Source organism: Leptonotus elevatus, chromosome 8 (genome assembly GCF_054856555.1).
Source record: "Leptonotus elevatus isolate MCC_2025b chromosome 8, RoL_Lele_1.0, whole genome shotgun sequence".
Classification (NCBI taxonomy): Eukaryota; Metazoa; Chordata; class Actinopteri; order Syngnathiformes; family Syngnathidae; genus Leptonotus; species Leptonotus elevatus.
In genome coordinates, this window is record NC_141246.1 from 17,887,921 (window position 1) to 17,911,080 (window position 23,160).

The following is a 23,160-nucleotide window of genomic DNA, read 5'->3' on the forward strand; positions in this document are numbered from 1 at the left end:
TTATGTAGGAGTGTTCAGCCAAACGGGGAGGAGACCATTCCAACACAGAACATCATCCACCCACAGTTACGTATGAGCGTCAGTCCACAGTCCCACTCTTGCTCTACGCAAAGCTTCAGGAGTTGCCATCTTTAGAGGATCGGGACGAGCACGGTTACAGTAAGGTGAATATAACTATTACCATTTATGTAAAATATTCGTATTTGTGTTGACTTTTCATGTGTAGGCTATATGGTTTTCTAATTATTTTGTGCTTCATATGTTATGTATTTCCTTTTTCTTTTATTTACACTAGTCATGCATACATCATGTAAGCTGGTCAGTTTACTGTATTGGTGTTAAGTGTCTTAGTTAATTTTTCCCCCCTAGGTTTGATTTTTCATTTACAATATGTCATGATTAACAAATCTCAATAGTATTATTATATAATGATTATTAGGTAAACACTGTCAAAAATAGCTTAACATTTTTTCCCCATCTTATTTTAATGGTTCCTGATTCATTTCCCACTTCTCAAAAAGTTACAAGTAAAGTCCAAAGTTTGAAACCTCCTGAAAATAGTGGACTTTTTCTGCAAGATAACTAATTATGTTATCATGGCTTTACCTGATAATTGTAGCGTGTAAAAACAAAAGAAAGAAGTCAGCAAGCTTCTAGTGCAGTGCTCCCCAGCCATTGTGCTGCAGGACATAGTGTGCCATGCAATATAATTAGGTGAGCTGGAATTTATCACACCACTTAATTGATCTGGAAAATACAGTATTATTTATTAGCAATTACCATTGCATATTTGCCTGTCTATACCAATACCGTATAATGACTGTAGAGTAATGAAATGTGTCGGTCATGTTTGTAAATGAGAATTAGTTCTTAAACATTTTACCTGGTTGAAGTAAGGTTAAAAAAAAAAAAAATTAATGCCGCCAAAATCATCACTTTTTAAGGAGACCCCAAAAACACCAACTTTGTTTCAATCATCAACTTTGCATAGTCAAAGAGCAAGCCATTGTCAACACTTTTGATTGGACAATTTTTTTTTTTTTAACACCCACACGTGTGGACTGACCAATTGGGACATAACAATATGTGCCTTGGCTCATCCACAATTTTAGACAGGACTCCACATTCAGCCATTCATTTTAGCATACACGTTAGCTGAATTTAACATGAATGTTACTCACGCAGAGAATAATATGCAAAATGGTGCCACACGATGTTGACGTTTTTTTTTCCCTCTCCGACGCAGATGAGACATCAGGTGTGGGTGTGGGTGACATAGTGTGGGAGATGAGGGCCGTTCTTCCGGTGAGTGGAGGCAATGATGGAAGGGAATCCCTTAGCCTCCGCACGCAGGTGGGAAGGATGAAGAAGCTACTGGGGCTGAGGCCGAGTCACTCGGTGGACGCAGATGTGGACAAGGACCATGGGGTGTGGCTGAGGAGCTTCCAGCTGTTGGATTCTGATGAGCAGTGTGAGGTGAGCTCAACCTCAACGAAAACATTATTGATAAAGTATTGTTTTTATTTATTTGTATCTATGTTTTATAGTACCTAACTTGCACTTGGCGTGTGTTTTTGTGTCTGTATTGTAGAAAGGATACTTTTTACTCCAAAAGATGTACATTTGACAGTTTGGCTAATGGCCACATATGACTGTTTTGTTAGCATATGTGCAGCTTGTAAACTCATTATGAAACTGCTACTTTTTATACACTTAGATGTAAACATTGCACTCAATGTAAAAAATAACCCAAATTGGGTAAAAACGGGAGTAATCCAACATTTTCGCGTTATTCATTTACCATAATTTAAAAAGTTGGGTCAAATAAATAACCCACAAAACAGCCAATTTTTTTGTGTTTTGTGCATAGGTTCTTCATTTAACCTAACTTTTTGGGTTAAATGAATAACTCAAAAACCTGGATCAGTCCCTTCTTGACCCAGTTTGGGTTACTTTTGACCCAACTATTTTTCAAAACTGTCATTCAGTGTGAATTGGAGCTGGGTAAAAACCGTTGTGTCAAAAATAACCCAATTTGGGTAAAAAAGGGACCAATCCACTTCTTGGATCAAGTTGACCTAACTTTCTGGGTTGTATTTTACAAAACGACCCCCTTCTTTTTGTACAAAATGAGCCAATTATTTGAGGTCGTTTTGAACCCAGAAAATTGGGTCAAATTTAGCCAAGAAGTGGATCGGTCCATTTCCGACCCAAATGTTGTTATTTTTGACACAACTGTTTTTAGAGTGTGGCTTCATGCAAGGCCAGGTGTATTCTACTTGAAACAGAGAGTCACATGTTATTCTGCTGCATGTGTGTTCTCGAAAAATCAATCACACAAGGAAATTAATAAACAGTAGGCGTGTCACAATTAGTGCATTAATTTAAAGTTGCTTTAACGCCACTATTTTTTTTTTATGCACGATTAATGACCGCCCTTTACTTGGAAAGCCTGTACAGGGAGAATTCCAGACGCAACGGAGTACACATGTCAATGTCAAAATTGAGCAGTAATACATTTAATAATAAATAATTCATATATTTGTGAAGACTGGGGCCAAGTTGTATTTTACAATTTAAAAAAAATTGCAGATTTTCCCAAGTTACTTCATGTTAAAGATAGCTCTTAATATGAAAAGAAAAATGCACTGCGCTGTCATCAACATCTTACAAATGCAATTATGCCACCTAGTGGCTAAAAAACGAAAAATATTCAGCCACGTTTCTATTAGTTTAACATTTTTTCCACTTTTATGTTAAAAAGAGTATCAAAACTTAGAAAAAAAATATGTTATTGTACATTTTATTGTACAATTAGAACAGATATCAAATTTGCGATTAATCGTGAGTTAACTTTTGAAGTCATGCGATTAATTACGATAAAAAAAGTAATCGCCTGACACTCCTAATGAATAGATTTTAAAAAATGGTGAATTAATGCAGCTCATTGGGTAAAAGTACCTTTTCTTCATACTCGAGTAATAAGTATGTTGGATCAAAAATACTCTGGCAAGTAGAATTTATCCCAAACTTTACTTTAGTACCCACTTCTGACTGTAGTGACAGCTGATTGCAACCTCCGAACAAAATAGGGCTTTCTTACCAGCTTGGTAACAAAACAAAAATAACAAAAGTGGAAAAAAATGTTAAACTAATAGAAATAGTTCAAATGAATTTTTGAGCCGTCAATGGCAGTGAATGAGTTAAAAACATCCCTGTTCTGTATCCTAATATAACTTTTATTAGAGACATACTGTAGTGCACAGTATATGTTGGGAAGCTAAAGCTGTCTTAAATCGTAAATAAAGTTTGAAAAACGCCAGCGGGTACGTCGTCACAGTATGGAGGAGAATGGTTTATTTTCAGCTTGCAAGCCTTGCGAGCAGGTGGAATTTTTGAGGAAGCACCCCTAACTTTGGGAAATGTCTTTGTTGTTTGCTTGTCACCTCCTCAACCATTCAAGTGACTAATCAGTCATAATTGCGCTGGTTCCTGGCTCGGTGTGCCCTTTTGTTTGCAAAGAGTACATGGGCAACAGGAAGGAATGATGCTCGATGTATTGCCAGAATCTCATTAGGGCAACAAAAGGCTCATTGTTGGACTCACGTGTAGCCTGCCTGATCATCATTTCCTCTTGTCTGCTTGTTAGCGTTGTCATAATGTGAGGTTGTGTTGTGGTGGGTTCATTTAGACAGATTTACACAAGCAACAAGCTAGTAAAAAGGTAAAGTATTTTCCTTCGTATTCTTGTACAGATTCACGTTCAAACTCGGAAAAATGATCCATGTTTAGTGTTACTAATAATACTAGCAGAATGACCGGGTGCACTATAAGTACAACAACATGTTACCAGTGAGTCAGAACGGTGCACTCTAGTATAACTAGTTAGTAGACATTCTAATATACTAGTCATCAAGCGCTTCACTAGTACTAAAGGATGTCAATTAGTGTGCGCAATTAATCAATAATCAATTCCACACAAATAACGCAATTCTTCTGCCCATCTCTATAAGTGGCACTCTTTACATTTGGATTCTTTGGCGTGACGGAGCTAAAGTTTCTTTCGCAGATGGCAGCATGACCTGTTTCATGCTGCGGGTGTTTCCCCGCCACTCCCCTCACGCCACAGGCAGGAACGCAAGCTGCTTGCTGGTACAAAAAGTGTCCCAACTGGATTCTTTGGAGGCAGCAGTGCACTAAACCTCACATGTTGATGTTGGCCCGAGACCGGGATGGACAACTCCAATGATTATCTTAAACCGAGAAATTTTAGAGAATGGCTGTGCAAATTCAGCGTAATTATTTTCAAACATCGCATATTTGGTCATAGAAATTTAATACAGCTATGTTTTATTTTCATATATGTTGTGGTTGTTGTCTTAGCTGTTAAATGCATGCGTTATAGCAAAAATAAATTGTTGGGGAGTCTCCATAATGTGGGAAAAGCGCACAGCACCTGACATACTAAGAACATTTAATTGTGTTGTCTCAGAATTATTATAACTGTTCTCCAATTAAAAGCAGAAATAGAGCTTTGGTTTAGTGTTTGATGCCAACAAATGTACAGTGTGAGCTCAGTACCGTAAACTAAAAAGTAGCAAGAAGGAGTTGTTTGTATTGAAACTTTGTTATGAACAGAGAAACAAAAAATATGCAGACATTATGTAATAAAGTGCATAAACATCAATATTTGTACCAGGTACATTGTCTTAAAAGGAATAAAACTATGCAAGCATCAAACAAAATAAACAACAACAAAAAAGCCGTAAAAGTACAGGCACAGTGGGCTCATTTTCATTCAAGGTCTATATGATAAATGAGGTATTGCAGCATACAAATACCTTAAATCCTTAGATTCAAAGTGTTTTTGTGTAAACATTAAATTATACAAGATTCTCATTTTTGGTAAGTAAAAGGTAACAATTAGCAGTATAAGGTGGATCACAAAGGACAAAGAACTTACAAATCTTGTAACTATATCTTAGACCAACTACTGTGATGGTACGTCCAGTTTTTTTATGCAGATCATTTTCTAAATCCCTCCAGAATGAGATGACCCACCGCAGTTACAAAATAAATGTGGAATTGTCTCTGACTCACAGAAGGTGCATTTCTCATCCAAGTCAGTCAACATGCAAATTGTTATTGCAAGGGTCAATGTTGTGTAGTATTTTAAACTTAAATTCTTGTATTTTAAATGTGAAACTGAAAGGGGCATAACCATATTTTATGCCAATTTATATCATGTAAATTAATTCTGCGTTACAGAATTGTTTTTATTTTGTTTGTGCTAATAATCTTTACCTACAGTTTAACAATTTGTACCCACTGTTTACTAATATGTTCCCACAGTTTATTAATATGTTCCCACAGTTTACTAATATGTTCCCACAGTTTAGTAATCGGTTCCCACAGTCATTCGAGTGTTCTTCTTTGTTTGTTATTGACATGCTAAACTGTGGGTACAGATTAGTAAAATAGTTAATACACTTGCACCAGAGGGGCTCCGTATATTTCTAATATGTTCATTTGGACTTTTTTTTAAGTCAAATATACCAATTCCTCTAATTTTGAGAGGAGTTGTTTGTATTTTAAGAGTTTGATAAGCTCAATGACATTTCATACTGTAGAGCCTTTACAATACACTTAAATTCTTTGAATTTAACTGAAAAGGATTTTGTTTTCAAGACATTTTCATATATAAAGATTGCCATTGCATTTATATAAATCCCAAATACAACTTATGCCCCTTTCAATTCAGCCGTTATTGTTGAGTTTAGTTGTTGATGAAAATATTGCCATTGTTCCAAGGGATTTATTTATGGGGAGAAAAGTTATGCACATGCATGACATTCCTACGCTAACACATACAATTAAAGTTTAACTGGTAATTTTAGTGACAGCAAAATTGCAACTTAGTAGGAATTTTAGACCACCAACTATATTAATAAATACACTGTGTGGAATACATTTCCAAAGTGGCATTGTTTTTTTCCATTCACTTCTTAAAGCCATTGAGTTTTGATGAAAAAAGTCTAGAAGTGCTAATAGCCACACTAAGACTTCCTTTTTTGACGTTGTTAATAATATATGTACAGAGTGCCTCATTTGTAAGAGGCAATCTAGCAGGATAAACAAATCTCAACACACCTTCAGTTTTTGACAATAACACTTCCAAAAAAGGAAATATTTCTTTGTAACCACCTTTTTTTTAACTTATGGACTTTAGGGAGGAAGGTTTTATTGCTGTCTTTTCGAGGGTGTTTTGTAATATGAATCTCTAAATATTTCATAGTTTTCTTCGCAGGAATATCATCTCAACTTTATTACAGAGCACTTTATAAACCATAGCATAGAAAGTGTTGACATAAAGTAAAAGTTGCATACATATAAAAAGTTGTATACATATAAAAACAAAGAGTTAACACCAAAAATTGATAACATAAAAACAGTAACTACAATAAAACACTAAAACAATGACGAGTCTCAAGCTGAGTCAAAAGCCAAATAATTAAAAATGTTTTTTAAGACAAGTTTTAAAAAGAGTAGGCTACATGATATTTCAAAATAGCTCAAGAACTGCTGCATCATAAAATTCCTGAGTACTATAGTTTACAGTGCAAGTTGTTTCTGTTTGTATTTATATCTTGCTTGTGAGGAACAAGCGGTTCAGGAAATAGATGGATGGATGTTTGTTTACATTTCGTATTACGTGATCGGTTATTACTTCATTCCCATTGGTCGTCTGTGCTAGCCCCGCCCACACCTGGCACTTCCCTGTACCGCCCCCTCTTATTCTTGTCTCTTTTATCTTTTGGATTGTGTCCGTTTCTCCATTATGACGTGCTTCGAACTCACGCAACTATGCACATTCGATGTATTTTAAAGTTTGTGTCTTGTCGGAGCATTACGCATCACATTGTTCACTAAACGTGAGTGTCGCCATGCAAAAATGGGAACTGCGGGGAAATGGCAGTTATCATTGGTGAGTTGAGTTAGCATCAATTTTCGACCATGTTAACACTTACCCGTAACTGTGCTTTATCCCAAGCCTTTGTCATTCAGTTTTGCTACTGATTTGAAGTTGCATATTATTAAAATTATTGCGTGTTGTTAATTTGACAACCTTGGAGTTAGCGCCTATATATATCAAGTATAATTTTTTAGGTGAAACTTTATTGTCAGATTAATTAGAACGAGAGTGACAGTCACTGCAGTGACAGCTTGTTCCTGCACAAATGGTGCCACTGCTGAACGTGTGCTTTATGTTGCAGTCATCGGATCAGGTCACAAGCTAAATCACAATAATTGGTTGGGCATTGTAAAGAATGAGTCAGTTTGTCATGAGGTTCGTGCTGCACATGTTTATATTTGTCACCATGTTGAATTAGAGCTCACTTAGTGCGTAGAAATACACTGGGTTATAAAGTTATGAAAGAAGATTAATACCATTAGTATTGTGTCATGTTTGATCGCTGATATCCACATATTGGCTTGGGCGAGTAATGGTTCATTTTATCTCCAACTCGAGTTAATTGCTATATATTTATAGGGTAAAAAAAAAAATCAAACATTTGCTAAAATTGCTTAAAAAAAAAAAATCTGAGGAAAAACCAATATCGTCGAGCATTAGTGTGTAGCCCGTACTTCAACAAGTGCATTTACCCCTACAGGACCATGTGCAGGAATGGGGGCACGAAGAGGAGAACGGTGCTGTGTTTGGCATCACGCTGCGACGAGAGCCCGTCATGCCGTGCACAGACATGGCCATGGCGGCAGACGGCACAGCCTCCGGTTATGTCTACTACCACACAGTGAAGCTGCGCCGACTCAAAGCCGGCACCCTGGAGCACTTGGTCGCCCACCTGCTGGATCCCGAAAATCAGGAACCTGACTACGCCCACGTTTTCCTCTCTACCTACAGAGCTTTCACTTCTACCAATAATCTCATTGAGCTGCTTTTTCACAGGTGAGACTTTCCTTTTTGAACTGCATAAGCCAAAATGTGGGTTTAATACTTGTCTGCTAGTCTACAACTTTGGCTAACGTTTGTGCTAACATTCAGTCAAGACTAGAGTTTACATATCAATTGCTGTGATGAACAAAGCTCCTGGCAGTTTTATAGTTTTAATATCCACTCACCAAACACTTCATAGGGGCACACGTGCATAACCTCAAAGAGATGCGATACAGAATTCTCTTCTTTCATAACAATAACCAAAATAATCAGCCACATTTTACTCCCTCAATTAAAGTACAGTGGAACCTCCAAGGTCAAATGCAATCTGGTCTGGAACAATAATTTACGTCTCATTTGTTTACTTTTTTAAAACAGTTTTTCCCCATAGCTATTTTTTAGTTCCAGGGTCAAACTGCTTCTATCATAAAACATCTATTAACTTGTATGTCACAGCTTCACAAGAAGTTGCCCACTAATATCATACATATAACCTGGCTTGAGGCCAGTAGCCTGGCTAAGCCTCACCTGGTTGGACTGCCTGGCAGGTGAGTCATACATCAAGGTTGAAAGAGGCTATTGGACACCTAAGCTATGTGTAGCCAAACCTCTATTGAAATGCTGCGTGTATCTATGACATGTATTCTTTAAGAGTCAACAAAGATTGCTATCTTTTCTCCTCACGTTGTATTGAGGCTTAAGAGACAAAAACAAAACTGCACTCTTAACATTCTAATTTCCAGATTGGTTTGACGTGAACGCTTCAGCAGACAAATGTTCTTTTATTTTTCTCTCTACATGTGACTATTTGGCTCACATGCCAAATACAAGTGTAGATGTAATGTTATTTGTCAAACAATCACCCTCATACCTGTGCTGCTGGTGGCAACAGGCTTGCCGTCAGTCTGAGAACACTCTTGGGACATAAACGTCATCCTTTGTCTCGCAGGATTTTGTTTTGTTTTATCTGTAATTGAACACAACCTGAATTACATCCAAGTTTTTGTATGAATCTTTTTTTTTTAAGTGATGTCCTTGCATTGAGCAATCCTGCTATTGATAGAGCAGCGGTTCTTAATCTTGTTGGAGGTACTGGACCCCACTAGTTTCCCATAAGCATTCACGAATCCTTCTTTAACGAAAAATAAATGACAAAAATATGTTTCTATCCAAATAATTAAACCTAACAAAGTCTCTTTCCCTTTTTCTCACAGAGATGACTCAAACACCATCTCCTTGCAAAGGTGAGTGCATTCACGTGATTCATTTGGATTTGCATTCAGTCCACAAAAAAATTGACACTTCCAGGTTTCATATTGTCTCTGGATTCAAACTATGACAATATGTGAAAAAATCTGATTGGATGAATTTTTCTCAATTTCTCGTAGTGCCTTGTTTCCGGTAATCAGGCTGTGGTTGGGGGACTACAGCGCAGACTTCCATGAACCCCCTCAATTCGGATCCCTCCGGTTCTTATGTGCCAACTTGCGTCGGCGCGTCTGCTTCAGACGCTTGGCTCAGACCGCAGAGAGCCTGCTCAAGTCACTCCAGGAACAAGGTCGAGGAAACTTGTCGTTTTGTAACCAACTGCTTATTCGCTCACAACCACAGCTATCAATCCAATCCACTTTATTTCTATGGCACATTTTATAAACAAACATTTCCAAATTGCTGCACATTGAAATCCACACACTATCATACAAATAAGATCTAGTAAAACCAACTATTAAAAACATGAAAAATCAGTCCATAAAATGCAAAAATACAACTAGACTAAGTGTAGTTTCTGAGAAATTGTGTGCGAATGCTGAAAGCTGAATGCTAATAGCTGAATGCTTATCAAGCAGATTGAAAGACAAATTATGTGAAAATTACTCATTGTTAATTGCAGTTGAAAGATAAATGAAAAAAAAAAAGAAAAGTTGAGCTGCAACCAGTCTAAGGTGGGATTCAAACCGTCGAATGTGCTAAAATGTGGTCCAAGCGGTGATTGAACCCAGGTTCTTCGTGGTGGCAGGAAATTGCTCTAAGAACTGAGCACATTCATATTTAAAAGTTTTGTACAAAGCTGGAAATGATGCTGAATAAGGACACGCGTTTAATCCTTTCAGTGAAATTACAATGCATTTCCTCATATGATAGTGAGTTGGTTTACTTGTATATCACTTAGCTTAATGGCCATGGATATATTTGCAATGTACAGTCGGACGTGATAGTCGAACCCGCGACCTCCTGGTTACTGGACAATGCACTTTACCAACTGCACCACTGAGCAGTATCAGAGAGCTGGTAGTGATGATCAGTTGTATGTATGGAAGTGGGCGTGGAAAATGGGACTTAGAAAAAATTCAATGTCTGTCCCATTGAAAATGAATGGGGAAAAGTTGATATTTAACCTTAAATTGTGAGAATTACTGTAAGTAATGTGGAATCAGAGGATATATACCCCGGAAGGCGTGAATTTTTGAAGCAAGTTTTTGAACTGAATTTGAACCGTGTAAATCGGAAGCATTATCTGGGAGCGGTTACGCGGCAAAAAAGTGTGGAGAATAAAAATCACAAGAGTAAAATAAAAAAAAATAAAAATCAATCAACACGCAGACTATAATCACAATCTGGTGAAATTCCACAACAAATCCGTGTCTTGCCTTTTTGTGAAATGTTATTTGTGTTGTTACCTCCAGAGCGCAGCCATCTTGCATCAGTGGACGACGGCGTGCTGCTCTGCAAGGAGGAAGACCGAGACATCTTTATGAACTTCCCCGTCGCTGATGTAGCGGAACAGCTCACCAGATTGGACATGGTGACTAATCTTACTATTTATTGCGCTCTATTGACGAATAATGTGTATTCAACTTCCAGTATTGCTAATTCCTCTCCCCCCACAGGAACTCTTTGTCCGAGTGTTACCGTTCCACTGCCTGGGCTGTGTGTGGTCACAACGCGACAAAAAGGAAAACCGCAATTTGGCACCCAGCGTCCGTGCCACCATTTCCCAGTTCAACGCAGTCACCAACCTCGTCATCACGTCGCTGCTTTGCCCGTCTTCTCCGAGCCCCTCCACTTCCTCTCCCATCTCATCACCCAGCCCCTCCTTGAGCTTCCTCTACCCTTCGAGCGGCCCGGGCCTACCTCACTCCCCTCACAGCGGGCCTTCCTGCAGAGCGCGCATCCTTGAGTGGTGGATCAATGTGGCACAGGTCGGTGTGGTCAAACAAAGCATGCTTGGATGGCATAAATGACAGAAGCGTGCTCATACTGGATTTTTGCAGGCGTGCAGGCAGCTGAAGAATTTTTCTTCCTTACGGGCCATCCTGTCTGCCCTGCAGTCCAATGCTGTGTATCGCCTCAAGAAGACCTGGGGGGCCGTCAGCAAGTGAGCAATCTTCGAAACACTTCAACTGCTCTATAGGAAAACATGAAACAATACATTTAGAGAGGCTGAACATTTAAATTGATAGTCCTTCAAAGAATATGCCATCATGAAAATCTGAATACATTAATTTATTTGCTCTCAAAAACGTATAAAAATGTTCTATTTTAACTCATTCACTGCCATTGACGGCTGTAAACGTAAAACAATTATTTGAACTATTTTTATTAGTTTAACATTTTTTCCCACTTTTGTAACAAGAGTATGAAAACCTAGATTTTTTTTTATTGTACATTTAGAACAGATATGAAATTTGTGATTAATCGCAAGTTAACTAGCGAAGTCATGTGATTAATTACGATTAAAAACTTTAATCGCCTGACGCCCCGAATTGTTAATAAAAAAAATTATCTTAAAAAAAATAATAATTCACTGCCTTTGACGGCTATAAACGTCAAACAATTATTTTAACTATTTTTATTAGTTTAAAATGTTTTCCATATTTTGTAACAAGAGTATGAAAACCTAGAATTTTTCATTGTACATTTAGAACAGATGTAAAATTTGTGATTAAGTGAGTTAACTAGTGAAGTCATGCGATTAATTACAATTAAAACATTTAATCGCCTCTTGCCCCTAATTTTTAATAATATGTATATACATTTTTTAATGAATTTATGGCAGTGAAAAACGTATTTATAGGTTTTTTTAATATTTTATTTTATTTTTTTATGCTAGAGTATAGGCTTTAATGCAGCCTCTGACCAGGTGGCAGCAGAGTATAATAGATAAACCAGGGCCATGTTGCAAAAAAGCTCTTTTCCCCTGTGTTCTTAACAGGTTTGTGAATAATGATGAAACTTAACTGTATTCTAATGCTAATTGCTGCAAAACGGAAACAAATCTACTTTTATTTCCTGATGAAAGAAGAGACTCGAATCTTTCTTTTGGTAGGTTCCTCCATGTTTTTATAACAATAGAACACAATATTCTGTGGGCCTTGCAAAATCAGTCAAAATCCAGTAAAACAGCCGGGAGCAAAGGGGTTTGCTTCAGTGAAAATGTCTGGGAGTGATTGAGTTTAAAAAAAAAATACAGTTCAGTTTTAAAAAAACATAGTCGGTAGCCTTTACCATCTTGGCGGAGGTCAGGATACAGTAAAGCATCGTTTTGAGCTTGCATCTGACGGCTTCAGTCAAGTTGACTTCAGCACACCAAAGTCTTTATTTCCTGTTTTCAGGGAAGGTATGGCTACCTTCAAGCATCTGTGCGAGACATTTCCTGATGAAAACTGTGTGCTGGCCAATCGAGAGATCCTGACAGAGGCAAGTAACATTGTGTACTTGGATACCACTACTTCTTATGCAACACATATTTTATAATATAGTTTGTTATTATACAAGTATGATAACAAAATGAGACTTTTTGATAGGGATGGGCAAGTATTGATACCAGGTAGTGGCCTTGGTGCTGATACCAGCCTTATTTTAAGGTATCGGTACTTTTGGAGGCTGCTGAAACCAGCCACCGATACTTCAGGCAAACAAAATCCGACATTGAGTAAATCCTCCTCCTCAGCAGTAATTGCCGCCATTCTACAGCAGTTTGACACATCGGCAAGTCATCATCTGCTTCAGAAAAGTATTTTAATGAATATATATATCAAAAGTACAAGAGGTATCGGTGAGTACTCAAAGAGAATCCTCTTACTAGTATTGGTCTGAAAAAAGTGGCATTACACAATATGCATGTATTGTGCGCCTTATCAGTCTTGTGGACTGTAACTGTGTACACAGCGCCTTTGCTAGTTGATCCTCTTGTTCAAACAATAGCTTTTCTTTTTGACCTTTATTTCAAATCATTTGATGAATATCCAGGCTCCGGTTTCATCTGTTTCCCAGCCTCTTTTATTCTCTTTCGGTGCATGTATGTACGAACTAGCCTAGAGTATTTATTGAGGCTTTTATCAACAGCCCATAAAAATATCAAGACTGACAGCACCGCATGTGAGTCCCTTTCCCGACTCACCCTTTGTTGCCCAGCAACACCCTGTCAGCAGGTGCTCAAGCAGGGAACGAACACTTATGTAATATGTACATCTAATATGTCTGTTGTGTTGTCACCTACCACACCCTGCATTTTGTCACATGGGCTTCCTTAGTGCCGTCATGGTATTCAGTCAAAGCTGGCTTGTGTTTTGCGACAGGATGGGAGTCAGCAAGAGGTCAATGCCAGCAAAAGGTCACCCCTGCTCTGTTCCAAACAGATGGTACGTAAAGGGTGTACCGATTCATTCACTCCATGGATATATATATATTAAAATTGTTTTAAAAAGTAAGCAATTTATTGTATCGTTAAAAGGAAACAACATTATGTGATGGATGTGATAGTGTGACTCCAGCTTAGTTTTGCTTGCTAGCTGCTAGCATAGAGACATGTTTGTGATCAAACACATTTGTAGCTTTTGACAGAACAGCAGAGTACACTGCAAAAACGCAGGGTCTAAATATTAGATGTAAACACTTATTTCAAGGGGAAATGACTTGGAAGTAGGTGAAATTATCTGTCCATGCAGCAAGATAATTTAGAAATTTCGATTTCTTAAAATAAGGCAAATGTGTAGATATATATTTATCTTAAAATAATATTTACAAACTAATTCCAAGCAACAAAACAAGTCAATTCAATCTTAAAATACACAGGATTTTCCAAAACATGGGTTTAGGACTGACCAATAGAATATATTTTTTTAAATTGACCTAAGATGCCAACGATAATAATAATATATTTTTTTTAACTCATTCACTGCCATAAAGTCATAAAAAAATAGATTATTAAAAATTAGGGGCGACAAGCGATTAAAATGTTTAATTGTAATTAATCACTTACTTTACTAGTTAACTCACGATTAATCACAAAGTTTATATCTGTTCTAAATGTACAATTTAAAAAAAATCTAGGTTTTTATATTCTTTATAACAAAAGTGGAAACAATTTTAAACCAATAGAAATAGTTAAGATAATTGTTTACGTTTATAGCCGTCAAAGCAGTGAATGAATAAAAAAAAAAGAAGATTATTTAAAAAATTAGGGGCAACAGGAGATAAATTTGTTTTATTGTAATTAATTGCATGACTTCACTAGTTAACCCACAATTAATCACAATTTTTATATCTGTTCTAAATGTACAATAAAAAAAAATAGAAATAGTTCAAATTAATTTTTAACGTGTATAGCCGCCAATGGCAGTGAATGGGTAAAAAACAACAACATTATTTTAAATCTAGAAACCATATCAAAATTGGCCCTCTTAAAGGCTTTCATATATGTTTATTGAATGTGTATGATATAGTGCATTAGACTTACTTTTAGTTTGTAGTTTGGATTTGAAAATATTTTGTGACGCATCTCGTGTACTAAAGTTATGTAGAACCTGTCCTTTCTAGTTATTTTGGCGGACTTTATGTCAATGTTCACAACATCATATATTCTGTAATGGTTTTCATCTCTTCCGAGCAACTAAATGTTGCCTTGTTGTCTTTAGAAGCATAAAGATGGAATTGTACCTTACCTGGGCTCTTACCTGACCGTCCTCACTATGTTGGACACGGCTCTCCCAGATTCTTTGGAGGTGAGTGGGAATCACATATGCAAGACCACCTGTTTAGATGTAGTGTATCCTCTTCATCATTCTCTCTCCTGCCTAAAGGGTGGACTGATCAACTTTGAAAAGCGCAGGCGGGTAGGTTTTGCCCCCTTGTGGTGACGGGCGTTATTTATTTATTTGTTGTCAACTGGCTGCTGACTTGATCATTTTTTTCCTAATTAGTACTGTTGGTTTTCTCTTCATATTTCTTTAGGAGTTTGAAATTCTCTCTCAGATTCGTCAACTGCAGGCTTCGTGTTCCCGCTACCAGCTTCCGGCGAACCCTCGCATTACCAACTGGCTGCAGGCGCACACGCTCTTCCTCACTGATCAGGAGAGGTTAGAACACTTGACCGTGCCGTTAGTACGATGCAGAGACAAACGAGTGACACAGTCATGCGGATTAATCATCTTTTTCTTCTGACCTGAAGCTATGAACTGTCTCGTGAGCTGGAACCTCCCGTTGATCCGTGTCCCAATTCTCCTCATTTACGGAGCGGCCGATTGTTGAATAAGAAGCTTCCCTCGTAAGTATGATGCTAATCTTCACATCTGTACTTTTTTTTTTAAATGCATGACATCAATAGGGTTGGTGATCGAGTTTTGAAAATGTAAAAAATATCAAATTAAAATGATGCCCAACCCTAAGATATCAACCATGTGCAGTAGTGTAGAAACCAAGAAAATTGCATTACTCTTCAAATCTGTTGCAGGTTTGATTGCAAAAACAAAACATACATGAAAAAATGCTCAACTTAAGTTTTTACTATCAGGTCAACAGTGACCAGTTCACAGACTTGTTCCACCAAGTACCACCTCAAAAAATATTTGGATGGATTAAAAATAATAATAATTTCGGGCCACCAGAGGGTGACATTGTTCTACACTTTGAGAATTGCTGGCCGAGTCGGACAAAATGTCTTTGAGTTCTGACAACCTGAGCTCGGTGCATTAGAAACACCTCTCAGTATAATTCAGTGCAGTTTGACGTGAATGTAACTTGACATCTCAGTGTCGATCAGAACTGAGCTTTATTGTCTCTGTAAAAGTACAGTATTGACACTACGGTTGGTCAGTGTTTACTTTTATCATTCTTCTAAGAGAAAGCAACTGACCTTTTTTTTTTTTTTTTTGCAGGTCACAAGCAAGCAGTGACGGTTCTGTTCGGAAGACTCACGCTGACCAGATGAGTGTGTCGTCTTCCAGCTCCAGCAGTTCAGACATGGATGATCTCAGTGTCCCGCATTCGTCCCCACTCAGACTCAAACTTAAGGTAGAAGCACTTGACGTTGTCTATGTGTGTACTTTTTTTTTTTTTTTGTTTTTCATTTGAGAGACTTTCTTTTCTTTTTGGGACAATTTCTTCACAATTCCGAATCGTTTTCAGTAATAGGCAAATAAAGATTTTTTTATTTGGTTGATTAATTTCATACCAAATGGGCGGTCAAACACTCCAGAGACCCGGACAATGTTTGTTTTCCATAAAACACTACTTAGAAATAGTTAGGGATATTTTTGGGTGTAATTAAAACAATAATAATGATAAGCAATTTTTCCTCCCTCCGCAGTCACTCTCCAACTCGATGCACAACATCACGGAGGACTACACCTCCCTGTCCTCCTCCTCCTCTCCCTTCCTCTCCAGCTCCTCCCACCCCGACCTGAGCTGCTCCTCCTCGGGAGCCTCCTCCTCGTCCTTGTCTAACGTCTCCACGCATTCTGTGCTGCCCGTCTACAACAAGCAGCTTGCCGACTCGTGTATCATAAGAGTCAGCGTGGAGTGTGTCAACAACTGCAACGTCTACAAAAGCATTTTGGTGAGGGAGAGCACACATGTTGTCTGCTATACAATATTGGACCACCACTACAGTAGCTTCTTGTTTTAAGGACCTTTCACTGTCATTTCAGTTATTAAGACATATTAAAATAGCTAAGTAGAACATACGCTGTTAACAGGATTTGCATTAAATTTCCCCCGAAAAACAATGACAGGTCATTTTTAAGAAAGACGTATATATATATATATATATATATATATATATATATATATATATATATATATATATATATATTCCTTATTTATTATTTCTGGGTTTACGTTCCAAAAAATACCCATAAAAGGTGAAATCCGCGATGTGGTCAGCTTTATTTTTTACATTTATCGTATATGTTTTATGACCGTAAAACCCATCATCACACATTAAATACTTTTCAAGTTCAAGCCTTCATAAAAAAAAAAATTGGTATAATACTGGGGGGGGGTTTAATGAAAAATTGCTCCCAAAAAAAGATCGGCAAGATGGCGAAAAATGAACAGCGTTGTCACAAGGGAACGCAGGATTCCAATATAGCATTTTTCCTTAAAATTGGTTGAAATTATTGCCAAATTGAAATTGTTGACAATTTTATATTCTACTAATTTGTTATTTCTAGTTCCTGGCCGTTGAACGGGCCACAAGAGCGTCGCAAGTACCGAGGTATCGGCCCGGGACTGATACCTGATATTGGTACTTGCCCATCTCTTGTTTGTTTGTTTTTAAGCTAACCTCCATTTTCTATGGAAAATACTTATTGGAATTTTAGTCCTGATTTTTTCAGATTTGTTTAAGTAATGCATTTATAATGGCCGTCACTTATATGCAGAGTTTTGCTATTTGCGGGCCGGCCCAGTCCCTATCCTCTGTTTTTAGTGGGGTTCCACTGTGTTTAATTAGCAAATAAAATAAAAAGGCTATGATGTAACAGTTTGAGCACAAAAATTCCTTGAAAGCTACTGAACGCAGAAAATTTAATTTTGAATCGCTATTGCCACCTGTGGCCAATAAATGTAACTGCACACTCCCCTTTTTTTACCTTTTTTTTGCTCACTCCCTTCTTCACATACACAACGTGCACATGACGTCATATCTGCAGACAGTGGGCGGGATATTCAAACCCAAATCCAGGTGTTAATCTACTAATAAAACAATTTTTTTGTCATAAATGGTCAAATAAAAACTGCTATTGTAAAGATATTTGTTACAAAGTACAGCTTTAAGTTAAAAGCGGCACTGTCGGGAATTCAATCAAAATCATACAATGCAGTGATTGCTGCAGAAGCTGAAATGTGTTGTTTTTGACAAATAACTTTTTTCCCTCAGCTGACCAGTCAGGATCACACGCCTCAGGTCATTCAGAGGGCTCTAGACAAACACAACCTGGAGGACGCTTTCGGCTGTCAGGACTTCAACCTCTGCCAGATGCTCAACAATGGAAATGGTACGGATTAATACAATATGATTAGTTCATCATCATTTCAGGACAGGTACTACAGTACTGAGACTTGTTTTTGTTTTGTTTTTTGCTTTGATTTGATTTGAATTTTGAGGTAGGTGAAAGTTTCAGACCTGCATTATAATAGTTTGGGATTTTTCATTATATTATTTAGTTTTAATTAGTTTTGAGAGTAGGTTTATTAGTTTTAGTATTAGTTTTTTTTTAATCTAGTGTATTTCTTGTGTGCACGCTTAAAAAAAATTATACTTACTGTGATTAAAAACATTTTTTTTTATATAAAAAAATTAATTAAAAACAAACAACCATCAAATCACAAAGGTCAACATGACATCACTTGCGTTTCAGAGCTCCACGTCCCCGAGAACGCCAACGTGTATTACGCCATGTGCACCACCTCCAACTATGACTTTGTCCTGCGCCAACGCTGGAGGAGCCACGGGAGGCGTCCGGGCTCCTCCCCCAGCCCCGGAGTTCCAACCCGTGTCCGCCGCAACAAGTGAGCTGAATCTACGACGGCGAGCCTGAACTCACAGCGGCTTCCTTTTGAGCCGCCCTGGCACCTCTGAGCTTTCCTCCGATGTCTTCTGCCGCATTCATCCGCTTCAGCAAGCTCCAGCCTCTCACGAGGAACTTTTGCACAAGTAAATGACGTTGTCCAAATGGGGCGCAGCAAACGGACGCTCACTGCTCGCTGCAGTTGAAAGTCGTCCAACTGTTAGACAACTGTCTTGGCCATTGACTGCTGCTTTTAGTTTGTATTTTTTTTTTTTTATAACATCAGTATTCTGCTTTGCAGCATTGTTTTGTTTGAATTTGTATGTGAACCCCCATTTAATTCCTTTATAGACACGAGCTGACAAAATGAAGGATGAAAGCTAATGCGTACCATTGTCAAGTGAAGGAGATGATGTGTGAGTTTGCAGTTATTATGTATGGAAGATTGCTGGTTGATTGGAAGTGATGTCACTAATACAAGATGGCATCCTTCATCAGGGTTGTTGTGGTACGCGTGAAGGATGAAGTGTCCCAGTAAGTCAAAGGACATGTCAGTAATGTTAAATCCTATCGTTTAAAACTCTCCATTGTGATTGCTGACCTTGTTTACAATGAAATTTGAAACACTGGTGAGTAGTATGCAGTTTTGTGCAGGATTTTGCATCACTGCCTGAAGTATGAATGGTGTTTTTTTTTTTTTTTTTTACTTATTCACTGCCACTATAGACGTCAAACATTAATTTGAACTATTTCTATTAGTTTAACATATTTTTCCACTTTTGTTAACAAGAGTATGCAAACCTAGATTTTTTTTTATTGTACATTTAGAACAGATATAAAATGTGTAACTAATCGTGAGTTAACTAGTGAAGTCATGCGATTAATTACGATTAAATAACGCCCCTAATTTTTAATAATCCTTTTTTTAAATTGCGTCAGGCGTCTTAATTAATCGCATGACTTCAATAGTTAACTCACGATTAATCAAAAATTTTATATCTGTTCTAAATGTACAATAAAAAAAAATCCTAGGTTTTCATACTCAAAAATGTGGGAACAAATGTTAAACTAATAGAAAAAATGTTAAACTAATAGAAATAGTTCAAATTAATTTTTTACGTCTACAGCCGCCGATGGCAGTGAATGAGTTAATGAGGTTTTGGCCTGACTGTTTGCACAACTTCTATTTAAGCTAATTTCGAATTTTGTTTTTATGTTTTTCCCAAGCTCTTAGTAATGTGAAATACTGTCTAATAAAGATGTTTTTATTATTTATTGTACAGATTACGTTGTATTGACTATTTTGATCTAAAAAGAAACTGATTACATGACCATGACCACTGGTTAGGCAAAAGTAATGGGACATCTGCCTATTACACTAACTGAAAACGGACTACATTATGATGATGATTACATTACTGCACTGCAAAAAATTATTTTTAAGAAAGTAGAAAAACATATTTTTCTACTTGGGATTTTTTTCCCTCTATTTTCTTGCCTAAGAAGAAAAGTTATTTTAAAATTAGGAATGAAAAAAATGATCTCAAATTAAGGAAAAATATATTTTTCTGAAGACATTGCAGCTAATATTAAGGGGGAAAAAAATGCGGTTTGCATGAAATGACCAGCAGATTATTTTAAAATGAAAACCAATTACACTTCTCAATTGAGAAATTAGGGAATAACATGCCAGATCAAGTTCGAACAACTGTTTTTGTTTTCAAGCAATTTTCACATTATTGACACAGCCGTGCAACAATAAAATGTGGATGGCTGCTGAATCACAACTGCACTACTTGTAATTGCATTTCACAAAATTGCATTAGCAGTTCAGTGGCCTGTTGGTAGAGTAGTGTCTACCCTGGGACCAGGAGGTTATGGGTTAAATTCCCGACTGGGTCATACCAAAGGCTGATGGGACCCATTACCTCCCAACAATGATACTTAGCATTAAGGGGTGGGCCAAATGTTCTGTTTAAAGAAAATATGTCCTAATGTAGCGGTAGCCTTTATTTGCCATGTAAAATTTCCAAGTAAATTGTAAATTCTCAAATTAAAAAAAAACAAATTTTTATTAATGAAAAGACACCATTTATTTTAAGTATTTTTTCTTAAATAACAGATTTTTTTTTTTTTACTTGTAATCTTGCACATTTTACTAAATCTTTGGGCAAGTTTTTCTAATATTAAGACCTGTTACTGTTTTACTGTTTATTATTTATTTATTATATTTATTTATACAAATTTTTAAGAATTCTTGCCAAGAAAATTTTGCTTACCCCATTGGCAGATTTTTTCTTTCTTTGCTTTTTTGCAGTGTGTATGACTTGGTGAGAATAACAACTGAGAAAAATACTGGTTAAAGTTGCATAACCAAAAAGTGTTTGCATACTTGGCCATTACACCGACAGGAAGTAAAAAGAAAAAAAAATGTTTTACTTGTTTGTGGAAAAAGTTGGCCATTCATCCAGAAGAGCATTTTTGAGATCAAAGTAAAACTGTGATGAAGGTTATAATCAACCTAAAGTTATTTGATGGGCGTAGTTGGAATGAGGTTTCACCTTGCTACTTTTACAGTATGTGTGCGGTGATCCAACTTTCGTAGCTTCAGTGAAAACAAAACCACAGAATTTTCAGTAAGTTAGATAACATTCAGGCAAATGACGCAGCACCTAAAGGCGAAGGAACCAACCACAACAAAAAATGTATCCAAGAAGGAATGACCATAGCTTTTGATGATTATACAAGCAACAACTAAATAAAATAAATGTACTCCAATGTTTAAAAATATATCTTTGCTGTGTATTCAATTGTATAGATAACAAGATTTTCAGGGTAAGAACAGTGTTTCTCAATGAACAATTGCATGGAATTTAGAGTGTGTTGTGCATTATAGAGTGCAAAATACAACAACGGAGACCCCGGACTGTTGAGCAACAGAAGTTGGACATCAAGCAAGAATGGGAAAGAATTCCACTTACAATGCTTCAGTTTGCAAACAGTCAGTAGGGATAGACTCCAGCACCACCACGACCCTAATATGTGGGAAATAAAATCAACAAATAGCTAGACATACAATTTGACGAAAACAATTACAGTAGTGAAAAAGAAACAAATTTTCACCTGCACTCAAATATTACACTTATTGTATTAAAATATTGGTTACAGAGCCACAGACAAATATTACAATGAATGATTTTATCCAATCTATGACCTGGCCCATCTGTTCATTTTAAAAATCAAATGTGTCCTTTGAGCTCGTGTCATCGTTTGCTTGGCCTCATACTGAGGCGATATTGTAACGTTTGCTTGTCCAACTCCAGGAAGGATGGAAGGAAGGAAGGATGGAAGGAAGGGAGGAAGGGATTGAGGGAGGGAGGAAGGAAGGAAGGAAGAAAGAAAAGAAGGGAGGGGTTAAGAAAGAAAGAAAGAAAGAAAGAAAAGAAGGGAGGGAGGGGTTGAGGAAGGAAGGAAGGAAGAAAAGAAGGGAGGGAGAGGTTGAGAAAGAAAGAAAGAAAGAAAGAAAGGAAGGGAGGAAGGGAGGGAGGGGTTGAGAAAGAAAGAAAGAAAGAAAGAAAAGAAGGGAGGGAGGGGTTGAGGAAGGAAGGAAGGAAGAAAAGAAGGGAGGGAGAGGTTGAGAAAGAAAGAAAGAAAGAAAGAAAGGAAGGGAGGGAGGGGTTGAGAAAGAAAGAAAGAAAGAAAGAAAGAAAGAAAGAAAGAAAGAAAGAAAGAAAGGAAGGGAGGAAGGGAGGGAGGGGTTGAGAAAGAAAGAAAGAAAGAAAGAAAGAAAGAAAGAAAAGAAGGGAGGGAGGGGTTGAGGAAGGAAGGAAGGAAGAAAAGAAGGGAGGGAGAGGTTGAGAAAGAAAGAAAGAAAGAAAGAAAAAAAGGAAGGGAGGAAGGGAGGGAGGGGTTGAGAAAGAAAGAAAGAAAGAAAGAACACCTCCGACCACCAGAGGTCACTGTTTGCCAAAAGCGCTCAGCAGTCCTAATAGGTCTCCACTCTTCCACCAGCAAATGTTTATACCTCCATGATGATGCTCGATGACCTCGCAGTTGGCCAGCAAGGATTACAAAATAATAAAAGATTATACCATTTTTTTTAAAAACACTTTAATTCATCTATTTTTTTTAAATGAAGCCTTTACATAAATGCTCAGTTTGGATTATATACTGTAACATTGGAATTACTCAATGAGTGCTTAAAATATTTTTGGGGATTTCCTTCTTTAACTCCAAGAGAGTGTCAAACATATTAGGAACCTCTCAGTATGAATTACAGTGCAGCTTCAAATAAATACCTCCCAGTAAAATGAACATCACCATAAAGTCAGAATTGCTACACATCTGTTGTATTAACTTTCATTAGGTTAGCCCTTCCAACCAGAATTAACCCTATGTCAGAAATAGTCGAAG

The 23,160-nt window shown here is 37.2% G+C and overlaps 1 protein-coding gene across 7 annotated transcripts; it reads left to right on the forward strand.

Annotated features, from left to right (window-relative positions):
• The first annotated feature begins 53 nt into the window (after positions 1–53).
• On the forward strand, positions 54–19,459 carry rgl3a (ral guanine nucleotide dissociation stimulator-like 3a). 7 transcript variants are annotated; one of them, XM_086083656.1, is made up of 18 exons: positions 54–164; positions 1,247–1,476; positions 7,674–7,969; positions 9,172–9,201; positions 9,346–9,515; positions 10,642–10,760; positions 10,846–11,157; positions 11,230–11,333; positions 12,571–12,655; positions 13,537–13,599; positions 14,875–14,961; positions 15,040–15,072; positions 15,191–15,315; positions 15,408–15,503; positions 16,114–16,249; positions 16,545–16,793; positions 18,117–18,234; positions 18,598–19,459. In XM_086083656.1, exons 2-18 carry the CDS (start codon positions 1,288–1,290, stop codon positions 18,750–18,752), a joined length of 2,367 nt encoding a protein of 788 aa, XP_085939782.1. In that variant the 5' UTR covers positions 54–164; positions 1,247–1,287; the 3' UTR covers positions 18,753–19,459. The 7 variants fall into 7 exon arrangements, with proteins under 7 accessions (XP_085939782.1, XP_085939783.1, XP_085939780.1 ...); XM_086083657.1 differs by having other exon boundaries at positions 14,878–14,961; XM_086083654.1 differs by having other exon boundaries at positions 14,875–15,072.
• The last annotated feature ends 3,701 nt before the right edge of the window (positions 19,460–23,160 follow it).